The following is a 13687-nucleotide window of genomic DNA, read 5'->3' as shown; positions in this document are numbered from 1 at the left end:
GTACGCCTGGGAGTTCTGGCACGGAGGCCTTCATTACGCAGTGTGCGTCTTATTGTCTGGGCTGAAACTTCTGTACCCACATCTGACAAATCTTTTCTCAGTTCCTCAGCAGTCACACGGGGACTTCTCTCCACTCTACGCTTCAGGTAGCGCACAGCAGTCGAAGTCAGCATCTTCTTTCTGCCACGACCAGGTAGCGTTTCAACAGTGCCCTTTGCCTTGAATTTGCGAATGATGCTTCCTAAGGTGTCTCTTGGTATGTTTAACATCTTTGCAATCTTCTTATAGCCATTGCCCTTCCTGTGAAGAGAAATCACCTCTTCTCTTGTCTTCCTGGACCATTCTCTTGCCTTCACCATGTTTGTAACCACACCAGTAAATGTCTAGAAGGAGCTGAGTATCACAGTCATTTTAAAGCTGCCTAATTGGTGCTTATTATGCTTGATTGCTGCTCGGTGACATCCACAGGTGTTTTCAATACCTGATGGAAAGCACCTGTATGAACCTCTGTTCTTCAGAGTGGTAGTCTTTAAGGGGTTGAATAATTGTGGCAATGAAGAAACCACATAAGAACCATTTACTACTGTATTACATAAACAATTGATGTCATTTTAGTTGCATTTGGGTAGTTACAACGTCCTTGTAGGATTTGATTCTGAATACAATTCCAAATGTACACTATAGTCCCTAAACCCCTTTACAGCATTGGGGGTTGAATAATTTTGGTCACAACTGTATCCTTTAATGCAATTCACTGAACTGGAGAGGTCTTATTAGGCCCCAATTGTATTTATATTTGTTGTATACATTTATATTGTATACGTTCTGCAACTAGATAGAATATACTGTGTTCTCCACCACTTCCTATAGATATGGGCAAAATAAATCACAGAATGATATACGATTCTGATGGTAGATTTCTTTTGTTAACAACAAAACAATCAATTCAGCTAATGCTACTATATCTATAATATCCATAGAAGGACTAAAATATTGCCTTGGATAAATGTGTGAATGCAATTCACACATAAAATCAGAAATGAAACACATAATATAAATAATGTTAAAAGTTATTCATTGTATTGCTGCCATTTGTGCAAAGCATTTATCACTGTCTGTGGCTCTATCCATTCGGCTAGGCCCCAGGTATGTTAAGCAAATTACATAACAACACCTCTGTTTATATTGCAAATCTAAACGAGTGATGTAGGGTAAAGATCTGAAGATCTGACATGAGAAACACTTCATCACCATCCAGCCTAGGTTTGTAGCTTGGAGAAACATACTGTATTTGCTATAGAGCACTAAGGCCTCGTCTAGGCCAGGCCATTGCCGCAATTCTGCCTGCAATTCCGATGCATTGTGTGATGCATGTTTGGGTGCCATTATTCTCAGAGGCACCAACAGTGTGGTGCAATTCTGCCACAATTGTTGCGTGACAGATTTGCGCAGCAATCACGGCAAAACCAGCGTTTAAAAATGTCACTAAGTTTGTTGCCCAAAAAGGAGCGTAGCACTACCCCTTTAGGAGTTGCTGTAGATTTGGGTCCCCCTATAGTCCTGCACAGCCAGCCAACATGCATTTTCCATTCAGATTTGCACCAGGAGATAGAAACCAGTCCTTGAGCTTTGTTTTGAAATTTTATTTGGGGGTTTAGAACATGGATGGAGTAATGGGTATATGGGATGCACATGGGAATGGCAACTGAGGACAAATTTCCTGAACTATATTGCAAGTCTTTACACAGAAACCCTCTTCTGGAGAGCTAGCCAGCATCTCCCAGTGTATCTCTCCAACCCTAGATGCTGCTCAATCCGGCTGTATGGAGAAATCCTTGGACAGGGGATCCAGTAGTAACTACTAGAAGGGCAATAGTCCCAGCTGTAAAGCGAGTCAGGTTTCCCCTTTCTGACCCAGGGGGTGTAGGTGTACTCATTGAGTCCTTCTCCTGTGCTGCTGTTGGGTCAGTGGCTGCTACCAGGCCTCTAAGCTGGGTCGCTTCTTCCCTGATGCCAGGTGGTCCTTTTTCAGAGGGCCAGTGAAGTCCTCAGCTTTCCTCCTCTCCTGCATCATTCCTGGAGGTGATCCCCTTCCAGACTGGGCTCCCTCCCAGACTCCCAGGCACCTCAACCTTCCTCTTCCACCTCCTCTCTCCTTCTCCTCCTGCCGAGCAGACTCCCTTACCATTGAGAGTTGTCCTGGCCCCTTGCCAAGCCTCCTGTTGGGGATTGGCCAGGATTCCTCCAGAGTACAAGCCAACCACTCCTCATATCCACCCACTGCCTCTAAACCTTCCTCCAAAGCTCTAGATCAGGTGAAAATTCCAGAGGGGCTGGCCTGCAGAGCCTCTTAGCCCTGACCTAAATTTGACCTCCTGACTATCACACCCAGGCTGCAACTCAGCCCTCCTCTCTGATAATCAGAATTCTAGCTCCCCCTAGCTAACTAGGATGGTGCTACATGAGCATGAGCTTCTTTTGGACAAATAATGTGCATAGGGCAGCCTGTTAAAGAGAATGGGTATATCACACTTTGAAAATTGCAAGCTGTCTGAAAGGGTCTTCAGACTGGCTATGCTGTCTGAAGCATGATCACTTCAGATCATGCTTCAGACAGCAATAGACAGGCAGAATCTAAGTATGATTTACTGAGCAAGCATGAATCAGGTCATGTAGCACTTAGGCTCCATTTACATGGGCATTTAGCCGCACTGTGAATACCAACGGCAAGAATCTACTGATTCCTGTGGCTGGGATTTACAGCTGCTCAAGGATAGCTGCAAGGACAGGCTGTTGGCTGCCGCAGCTATTCGTGACTGTTCGCACAGCAACCAATTACAGTATCTGCGGTGATCACGGCTGGATGCACTTTGTGTGTGCCACGATCAGCACAGAGAACTTATGGTGCATGATGTTTATTAACTATGGGGGACACAGTGGTTGGTTCTTGGTAAGTATACATCTGTGGAGGGGGAAGGTGGGATAAGTTAGTTCAGGGCCAAGGGCAAAGAAAAGGATTAGTGTTCTTTGTTTTAACCGCTTCTGCACCGCCCTATAGCAGAAATACTGCTACAGGGTGGCAGAGGTGTTCAAAGTCACATATATATACGTAATTTTGCAGTTCCGGGTAGGGGCCATTCGCGGCCTCGACTGTCAATCACCAAGTCCCAGCCGGTGCTTATTCGCCGCCACCTGGTGATCACCAAATATCTCCGACGGGGAGAGACCTGTGTATGAACAACACAGATCTCTCCCCTGTTAGCTCCTGCAGACTGCTCTGTATGGCTCTGCACAGAGCCATACAAAGCAGTGTGCTTACAGTGGAAAGCACTTACACAGCATAATGTGAAACAGCACACAGTTAACCCTTTGATCGCCCCACATGTTAACCCCTTCCTGCCCAGTGCCATTAGTATAGTTTCAGTACTTTTTATTAGCACTGATCACTGTATTGGTGTCACTGTGGATGTCTCGCTATAAGTCGCTGATCGCCGCCATTACTAGTAAAAATAATGAAAAAAAAAAAACAGTCCAGTATCTATACCGCCATTTGTAAATGCTAATATCGTAAACCATTTAATTTACATGTATTGAGATTTTTTTTGCAAAGACATGTAGCAGAATACATTTTGGCCTAAATTTGTGACAAAATTTGATTTTTTTTTTAATTTTTACTGGACATGTTTAATAGCAAAAAGTCAAAAATATAGTTTTTTTCTCAAAATTTAGATTTGTTTTTTATAGCGCAAAAACATTAATGCACAGGCAATCAAATACCACTGAATGAAAGTTCAATTTCTGGGAAGAAAAGGATGGAAATTTCATTTGGGTGCAGCGTTGCATGACCGCACAATTGTCAGTTAAAATAACACAGCGCCGCATCGCAAAAGCTGGCCTGGTCAAGAAGGGGAGTAAATCCTCTGGAGGGCAAGAGGTTAAAGTGCACTTATAGGACATGATAGCTAGGGGAAAAACTCCATCCCCTTTCCTGGGTGTCCTAAGCATATAGACTTGCAACGTTATCGAAAGGTCCAAGCAAGAAAATAATGTGACTGGCCTTTCTACCGGTCTGTATGCATTAAAATAAAAAATGGAAATGTTTTAAAAATGCAAATTCAAATAAAAATTACATTAGCAGATGAAAAAAGCGCTTACTGAAAATAAACTATATTTTCTCTTTAAAGATATTTATACATTTAAAAAAAAAAGGGTAAAGGAAATAACTACCCTTCCACCATACTGTGGTTACAACCAGGACTCAATGGTGAGAACAATGATTATATGGGCTACCACAACTATTTTTCTCATTAACAGGCACTTCTGAATGGTGGAAAATGACATCATACAATTCTGACAGTTTATTTAAGAAAGTACCTTGATGAGGAAGTCAGATGACTCAAATCTAAGACAAGCATTTCAGATATAGTATGCTGTGTAGGAAAATATGATCTCATATCACCCAAGGACATATGTTTCAGCAATACACCGTATGCTATTTCCGCTGTGATCACCTTTCATTAAGAACTGTACTTTCCAGTTCAACCTCATGTTGTAGCATATAACGCTGTTCATGCAGACACTGCCAGTCACAAGTATGGAAATGAATGAATTTTAATTGCTAATGTATCCTACTTTAAGAAGATAAGCAAACAGAAATTAATACATCCCTGAATATCCTAATTTTTAATGTAAAGCTGGGGATATTATTTAGCAAAGCTTATATCAAACTGGCAGACCTTAACCCTTGGTAAATATCTGTGTAGGTGGTGCCGCTGTGGGGTACAAATACTTGCAGCCGCACCACCCGCATAGAGAAATGCGGAACCCGCAGGCCAGTGCCATTAATTCTAATGGAACGCCGCCCGCATTGGAAATCGCAACTGTACTGAGAACCTCGGTTCCAGTGCGGGCTGCAATTTCCCAAGTAGTGCAGGGGCTTCTTCCCTGTGTGTCCCAGGGCATGGGAGTCCATTCAAATGAATGGGCTCTCATGCTCGTGCAAATCGCGGCCCGCACGGCCGCATAGATGTGAACCAGGGGTAAAGCTGAACTCCAGGCAAACAGCTAAATACAGAGATAAAATACATACAGTTAGGTCCATATATATTTGGACACAGGCACAATTTTCATAATTTTGGCTCTGTATGCCACCAGAATAAATTTAAAACCAAACAATCCAAATGAATCTGAAGTGCAGACTTTCAGCTTTATTTCAAGGGATTGAACATAAATATCAAGTGCAAGTTTTAAGAACTGCAACCATTTTTATACACAGTCCCTCCATTTTCAGGGGCTCAAATGTAATTGGACAAATGAATAGAATCATAAATAAAATGTTCATTTTTAATATTTTGTTGAGAATTCTTTACTGGCAATGACTGCCTGAAGTCTGGAGCCCATGGACATTACTAAAGACTTGGCTTCCTCCTTTCTGATGCTTTGCTAGGCTGTAACTGCATCTCATTGTTTGTGGGTCTTCCTGCCTTTAGTTTTGCCTTCAGCAAGTGAAATGCATGCTCAATTGGGTTGAGATCAGGCAATTGACTTGGCCATTGCAGAAAATTCCACTTTTTTTCCTGCAAAAGCTCCTGGGTTGCTTTTGCAGTGTGTTTTGGATCATTGTCCATCTGTACTATGAAGCACCGTCCAATCAACTTTGCTGTGTTTGGCTGAATCTGGGATGACAGTATATCTCTAAACACTGCACTCTCAGCCGATATCCATTATATAACTATAGCTTGAATATGTTTTGGTATATACCTGAAAAAATCTAAAATTGTGCCTGTGTCCAAATATATATGGACCTAACTGTACAAAGGGGGCTGTTTTACCTGCCTAAGGATTTGTATTTCTGTCCATCCAGCTATGAGATTTACCAGCTCTGCCACACAACACAGCCCTGTCTGGTAGGGAAAAGAGACCTGATTTTTTTCTGCTGTAGTTCAGTAACATTTAGGCCTCATGCACATGGGCCGATTGGCCCATGCAGTGTAAAAAATGGGGGGTTTTTGGCACTCGGGAAGCACTGGTGCAGCGTACAGCCTGACAATGACAATGTCAGCAGCTGTATGTGGCTGTATGCTGTTCCGAGCAGTACCTAGTTCATGGTTGTATGCCTACAGGGGCTTATGCTTCGAATGCAGACTTTCTGTGTTTGGGGCATGCATCTCTGTACACCTGAGGCCCTGTAAACGACTGCTGATTGGAATATAACAAAATAGATTCCCACCATATAAATGGGACTTTTGAAAAAAAAACAAATTTTTCTTTGTTTCTGTTATAAAAGTTTACAAATAAATAATTGTTCTTCATAAATTTAGGCTGAGATGTATTCTGCTACATGTCTTTGGTGAAAATAACCCAAATTAGGATGTATTTTTTAGTTTGTAGGAAAGTTATAGAGTTCGTAAACTATGGTATAGATCTGATTATTGATCAATCCTGAAGTACTGACAGCCAATCTAATTTCTTGAGGTCCAAGAATGTCAGAATAGTACAGATATCCCCAAATGACCCCTTTTTGCAGAGTAGACAGTCCGACGTACTTCATAAGAGGCATGGCGAGTTTTTTGAAGTTGTATTTTTTTGTCATAATTTTTCGGAAAATGAAAAAATTAAAAAAATTATTTTCACTATTTTTTTTTTTACATACTGTCACCAGTGCAGTACAGCGTCATCATATAACTGGCATGGCGGTGAACAGGGACACTGACTGGTGACAGTATGAAAAAAAAATATATATATATATATTTTTTTAATTTTTTTTTATTTTTTTATTATATTTAATTTTTTATTACATTTTTTTTTATTTTTTTTAAGATTTTTTTTTCATATTTTACTATGACCAAAGTAGTACAATGTTACCATAGTAACATTGTACTACTTTGGGGAAGTGATCAGTATTTTTTTTTTTTTTTTTAACACAATTTGCTTATAGCAAAGAATTACTTTGCTATAAGCAAGCATTTACCTGAATGAAATCGATTCATTCAGCTTTTTTGTTTTTTTTTTTTGTGCTTAGCTGTGATTTGGTCACAGCTAATCACATGACATGTGCATGTGATTAGCTGTGACCATTCACAGCTAGGCACTAGTATACAATGGATGGCATCATGAATGAAGCCATCCATTGTATACAACTGTCATGTGACCTGCTGTGATTGGTCACAGCAGGTCACATGGTACCAGCAACGGGAGCCGGTACTCGGATCTGTCATCGGCCGTGTCCGAGGTGCACGGCCGGTGACAGATCGCACTGCTGCGCCGCTCTGCATTAGCGCAAACGGCGCATGTGCGGGAGCACGCCAAATGGCGTGCACCCGGAATGCAGGGACACAATTGAAGCCGCCAAACGGCCATTGGCCGGACGGCTAATGGTTAAAGTCAGAAACACCATATATTAAAAGTACAATACTTTTTATTGCAATGTCATAATAATGTTTTTTTCTTATATTAAAAGACTGTCCATTACAATATATTCGTACAAAATCATGATACATAACACTATTTTCAAGATTTTACATGTTTACAAAGATCCAAAGATCAATACCCAACGCATTTTGGTGACTATTGCTCCTTCTTCAGGGATAACTTGTAAACTTGTAAACAATGCAGTCTAGTCTGAAATACCATACATCATTAGGATACACAGGCATGTGCATTACATAGCATTTATAGGTTAGGATCATATACTACTCACATGTACTAAAACCTACATTGATTAACATGTGTTCAGAAAATCACTTTCCAGATGACTGCCACATCAAAAAAACAGCTTACACATTAGTGGAAAGGGGTCTCCAAATCATATTGTGGCCAAATGAAATGAACACGGAGATCTCCTAAATGCCAGGAGGAAATGGAAGAGGATTGTATGTGTATACTGTATGTAAACAAAAAAACAACATAAAATCCTCTTCCATTAGCTAACGTAGAAGAATCCTTGTCTACGTTACTTGTCAAGTGCCAGGTCCCACTGTTACCCTCTTCTACACTTGGAAAACATGTGGATATTTTACAAAATAACAGAGAATGTTATAGCCAGGGTCAGTTAGCACATATATTGGGTGATGTGTTGGAAAATCTGTTTACAACGGCATCAGAAGCACAAAAGTGCTTTCCAATGCTGTCCTGTCAATTCCCACTTGGCCCGTCAGTCATTAAGTTGTTGCCTGAGCCTGTACTACTTGGATGCTGCAATTATGATGTCTAATATAAACACACAACTTGTTGATTAATCTTTGCCATTTTGGCATAGCTAATACCCAAAGAATTGCAGCACTCCTTTTTTTTAATCACCAACAGATAATACTTGATATGTTTGTGCGTATCTGATTTGAATAACTTTCTTCTTTGTCTTGCCATTGTTCCAGGACTATATTTTGCAAACATTTCTCCCACATATATATTGAACAGCCTTTAAACTGGCAAGGTATTGCCAAAGACAATGGTCATCAGGAAAAACAGAAGGGGTGAATTTCCTCCCTTCACAGATAGTAATACAAAGTTTTAATACTTCCACACACTATCCAAACCAAAAAAATGATGCTGTCTCTTTAGATAGTCCATAGTGCTTTTCAAATCCTTTGTCTTGTATCAAATGTTTGTTTGTAAAAATAAAAAAGTTGTGTATAGATAGTTAACAGATATAAGATAATAACTCATAAAAACATAACATTGACCTAAAATTATAGTTTCCTTTTAAAGTGTTTGTAAACCTTAACAACAAAGTTTTCGTTCTTACTACTATACTTTCAGAAGTTGGAGAGAAATGTCAGCTTCCAATCCTCACACCACATGATTAATTTAAGTGCTACATAACAGTTAAAAGAGGAAACAATTTACTATGACAGTTTTAATTAATAGGTCATCTAAATTACTGGCTAGCTGACACTTATGCTATTGCTGTACAAATATGTGATATGTCTTCTTTTTTTTTTTTTTTCTTTCCTTTTCACATATAATAGAAAAGATGGCACCCAATGTTGCATCGTCCGCTCCGACGTCTCCCATTCAAGACACAGAGGAGCTACAGAGGAGGAAAATGGAAAAGAGAGCCAAGATTATCTCAGAACTAATCCAGACAGAAAAGGACTACTTGAATGACCTGGAACTTTGTATCAAAGACGTTGTTCATCCACTTAGGGAACATCATGTGAGTTTTTCACTGTCCTGTGTTTTCATCAGGGGATCCCTATCTTATAAGATGTTATCTACTAAACAGTGGGGTAATTTGCCAATCAATCAATAACAGAAGACACAGAACTATTTTAAAAATTCGATATCAAATTGTAATTCGATGACATATTGCCTGGAATTCGAGCAATTGCACTATCAATAAAATGGACCTTTTAGATACTCCCAGCAGCCCTACACAACCTGCCCTGTATATGGGGATTATCAGTCTCCTTTTGTTATTCCTGTGCTTCATAATACATTTGATGGCCTAGTTATTATGAAAAAAATGGTTATGTTGTACAGTGCATTATATGTTGCCACCATTATTCTGCACCCGCAATATTGTGTGAGGCATATTTAGTCAACTTGTCTTCTAACAAAATGCTAAATCTCCTGGTTCTTTTAATTTACAAAATCAACTTGTTCCCCCTTTTCCATTATAAAGATTGTGATCATGTGTACTGTAGCAGGTGTATTCATTAGATGGAAGAGGAATGTTTATGAAACATAAAAAATGAGATCAAAAGCCTTACACTAGACTGGTTTCAAAGACAAATATGATTGGCTATTATAAGTAACAGCTCATTGCACTTTACCTTCTGTACCATTTTGGAAAGATAATGCCCATTGATAGTGGTCAGGAATATAGATTCCAGTAATTGATATCATCTGAGAATTTAAAACTAGTGAAATGTGGATTACAATGAACCAAGGAAAAGATATACAACGTTTCTTCTATTAAGTCTTAATTTAATCATGATAACAGGCATCTAGGACCCAAATATCCCATCACAGCATATATTCCTTCAGCACAGGGGTAGTTTTATTCTTAACTAAATAGGATGAATGTGAGGACTACTTTAAAATGATTACTTCATTCACATTACAAGCAGGGAAAGTTCAACTTGGATGACTTCCACATTAATGCTGGTGACATCATCTATTTGCTGATCCGTGTAACATGGAAATTAGTGCAAAAGGCAGCTTCTATGGTTTCCTTTGACTGTAATGTGATCCAGGGAGCATAGTAACTTGAACAGTGATATCCAGTGCGTGTGTGTCAGTGTACATGTGTGCTTGAACATTTACACACCTAAATATGCAATACACTTAACCATAAAGTGTGTGTGTGTGTGTGTGTGTATATCAGAGAAAACTGCAGATTTTTAATTTACCAGCTTAATATAGTTATAGTAGCTGTTACATGGATCTCTTAAACCCAACAAATTCTCAAATTTGAGCTTGGTTGAAAGGGAACGGTAGTGCCTTTGCAGTGACTAGACAGTTCAAATTATTATTATGTTCTTTGTAGGAAACTAGTGACCACCCCCACCACACCCCACCCCTGTTCAGTAGCATTCTGTAGGTGTTTTAAAAAATAAAGTGTTTTTAAGAACACCTTTAGATAGCTTGTCACCATGTAGAGGCCATATTTAGATTTTTCAAGCTAGCCATACTTCACAATTTAGTAAAAAATAATCATCTATGAAACAATAACTAGCTATCAGAATTCCTTGTCATTGATCTATATTCCTTTTCCTATAAAGAGCAGAGAAGTACAACTTACTACACATGTAGTGGGAGTCAGAAATGTAAGTATGATTTCTCTTCTTTAAGAGTTTCTTTCTTAGCCAACAGCTCTCTAAAAATGTACACTCAGCTTAGCTGATTTTGCAAGTTTCTTCTATGGAAAGGGGTGGTAGAGTCTGCAGTAGACACTTGTAGTACTGGCTTATCAGGTTTCCTACCTACAATAGCAAACCACTCAGGTAAGGATGTTTTCTATTTCCCATAAGATCTGTCAGCTAGGGGTGTCTGATGTCCACCATAGTCATGAAATTGTCACTTGTTCTGGCCAAAGCCAGCCATATTATGCAACTGTCAGACATCTTCACGCTTGTTGTACTATGAGAACCTTTAATATAGTCAGGCTCTTTGATTAACCTATTTATTGTTTGTGTTCATACAGTCAGACCGCTTTGATGTGGATGCTCTCTTCAGCAACATTGAGTCTGTCTGTCAAATATCATCCAAGCTGGTGTCCTTGCTGGAAGAAGCCACAACCAATGTGGACCAAGAGCTTCAAGTGATAGGTTAGTAAGGATACCCATACAATTGGGTGTTTGGAGGTGTAGATGTGATCTAACTGCTCTTAGGCATCTCTGTCATGTGGCCATACATAAACAGCGATACTTAACCTTGCTCAGTAAAGAAGGATGACAGTTGTCAGGGTGGGCACCACCAGTGCTACTCATCTTGATGGATAACAAGCAGATCTAGGGTTGCACTGATACCAGTAATGGTATCAGTGCCGATACTAAGAATTTGCACGAGTACTAGTACTCGTGCAAATGCTCTGATACCTGAAACCGATACCTTTGTGGTGCGATTTGAGCCCATATAAAATTAATGGGTTCAAATCACACTGCAAAGAATCACGTGATTTGAACTAAAATTGCACTACTTCAGTTGAAGTAGTGGTGCGCTTCCTGTCCTAATCACATGCAGTTTCCCTGCTGGTGCTGTGCGATTTGCAGTGCGATTTGAGCTTTTCATTTTGTATGGCTCACATTGCACTACAAATCACATCACACCCACAGGGAAACCATATGTGATTCAGACAAGAATCGCATCACATTCCTGTTCAAATCACATGCGATTCTTTGCAGTATGATTTGAGCCCATTCAATTTGTATGGGCTTAAATTGCACCACAAAGGTATCAATAATTGGTATTGGCAAGTACTTGAGTATTGGTACTCGTACTCGCTGATAAAAAAAACGGTATCTGTGCAACCCTAATCAGAACACATGATTTCAGTCATGTTTGATTTAAAGTAAACATGTCACTTTGTCCCACCATCATAACTGCATTCCCTGCACTACCCCACCACTCCATTTACTAGCCAAGACCTCTGAAATGCCAGGGTGAGACAAGGGAGATAGGGGAAAATCCATAGACCTGTGTAAGCTCTGACACAGACCAGCACTGAACATACACAAGGTTTTTTAATCAGGGCTCTGGCAGGCAAACAGGTAAGTGAAGAAGGTAGGTATCAGTATCAGAATGACAGGTTTATTTTAAAGGATATGTTCACCTTTGGGAACTTGTTACATGTTCCGCCCATTGTTAGGGTGGAACATGTAACATGTTCCTTTTGCTGCAGCCACTCCCCAATCTGCCGTGTTTACTGACAGCGAGTCAGGGATCTTCTCCACGACCTCTCGCTGTCAAACTTTTAAAACAATGCGTCTGGGCATGGTTCCACCCACCCGCCATGTCATTCATTCAAAGAGTTCTGCGAATGGGAGAACTACAAATACTGACAGTCTTTGCGGCAGTCAGCTCATAGCTCTCAATGAACTAGTAGATCACTGTTGAGCACTCTAGGTATTTCATTGTTTCTTCCCATGATTATGTAACTGCCTGCCTGTACGAGGTACAAGCAGACAGCTTACACAGACAACCTTCGGGAGTCCTGCATTGCACCTGCAATCAGCTGCTTGCGGGTGCAATGCTTTTCATGCAACTAGTAAAAAAATAAATAAATGCTAATTTTTTTACCTGCAAAAAGATGTGTATTTATTTTTTTTTATAAAGGTGAATTTATCCTTTAAAGTATACCTTTCAGTACTAAAATTGTACTAAATTGAGCACAGAACTAAAACACCCCGTGGTGTATGTACATATCTTTAAATGTCTTCTTGATTGCTTTGGGAACCCTGGGTCCAAGAATACTGTAATATGTCAATTTTTCACCTTCTAGCAAGGTCAAGAGCTGCCTCTCCCACTCCTTCCTTTTAGACCATCAATATAATGATTGGCCTTTCTGGCCGATAGTACCACCATACTTAAAGTGGTATTAAACGCAGATACAAATATTTATTATATTGCAGCTTAACCCCTTCATGCTGACTTCACACAAATATGTGGCCTTACTGCACTGGGATTTCTGTCGTGGGGCCACATATTTGCATATTTCCCTTTGTGCTGAGAGCGCACCACACAACACTCTCCGATCACAGAGATTGGGGTCTCTCCATGAGCCCCAAGCCCCGTACTAATGATCGGGACCCGGAACTCCCGATTCTGGGTCACCTGATCTCTGATTGGCTATCACAGTGATCAGTTACTGTGAAGCCCACCCCTGTTATTTCTCTCTCTGAATGGAGGAGAGAGATACATTGTATCTCTCTCGTCCTTTAACCTCCTTGGCGGTATGATTCTTTCCGTTTTTTTGTGCTGAAAGCGGTACCATTTTTTTGCATGGAAATATGTAGTTTTTTATTGTAGGCTGTAATTTTTAGGAATAACTCATTGAAATCTGTTCGAACAAGAGTCTATTAAACATTCCGGATATGATAAAATTTGAAACACGAAATCATAAATTATAATTTAATAAATAATCATAAAAAATAATAATATAATAATAATAAATTTAATTCAATAATATAATCAAACCAAAAACACTGAAATTTGTAATACAGAGGCAAATTCGCACATCGCTGAG

General features: G+C 39.8%; 1 protein-coding gene across 1 annotated transcript in view; it reads left to right on the top strand.

Moving 5' to 3' along the window:
* Positions 1-13687, top strand: part of ARHGEF38 (Rho guanine nucleotide exchange factor 38) — a 119359-nt gene that overhangs the window by 43285 nt on the left and 62387 nt on the right. The window contains exons 2-3 of the mRNA XM_089680583.1: positions 8967-9154; positions 11147-11270. Of these exons, the coding sequence (XP_089536709.1) occupies positions 8967-9154; positions 11147-11270 (312 nt within the window). The remainder of the gene's footprint in view (positions 1-8966; positions 9155-11146; positions 11271-13687) is intronic.

This window comes from Staurois parvus, unplaced genomic scaffold (assembly GCF_062004578.1).
Source record: "Staurois parvus isolate SC_StPar_1 unplaced genomic scaffold, SC_StPar_1.0 ptg000244l, whole genome shotgun sequence".
Taxonomy (NCBI): Eukaryota; Metazoa; Chordata; class Amphibia; order Anura; family Ranidae; genus Staurois; species Staurois parvus.
The sequence above is the reverse complement of the archived record's forward strand: the minus strand, read 5'-3'. Positions and strand labels throughout refer to the sequence as shown.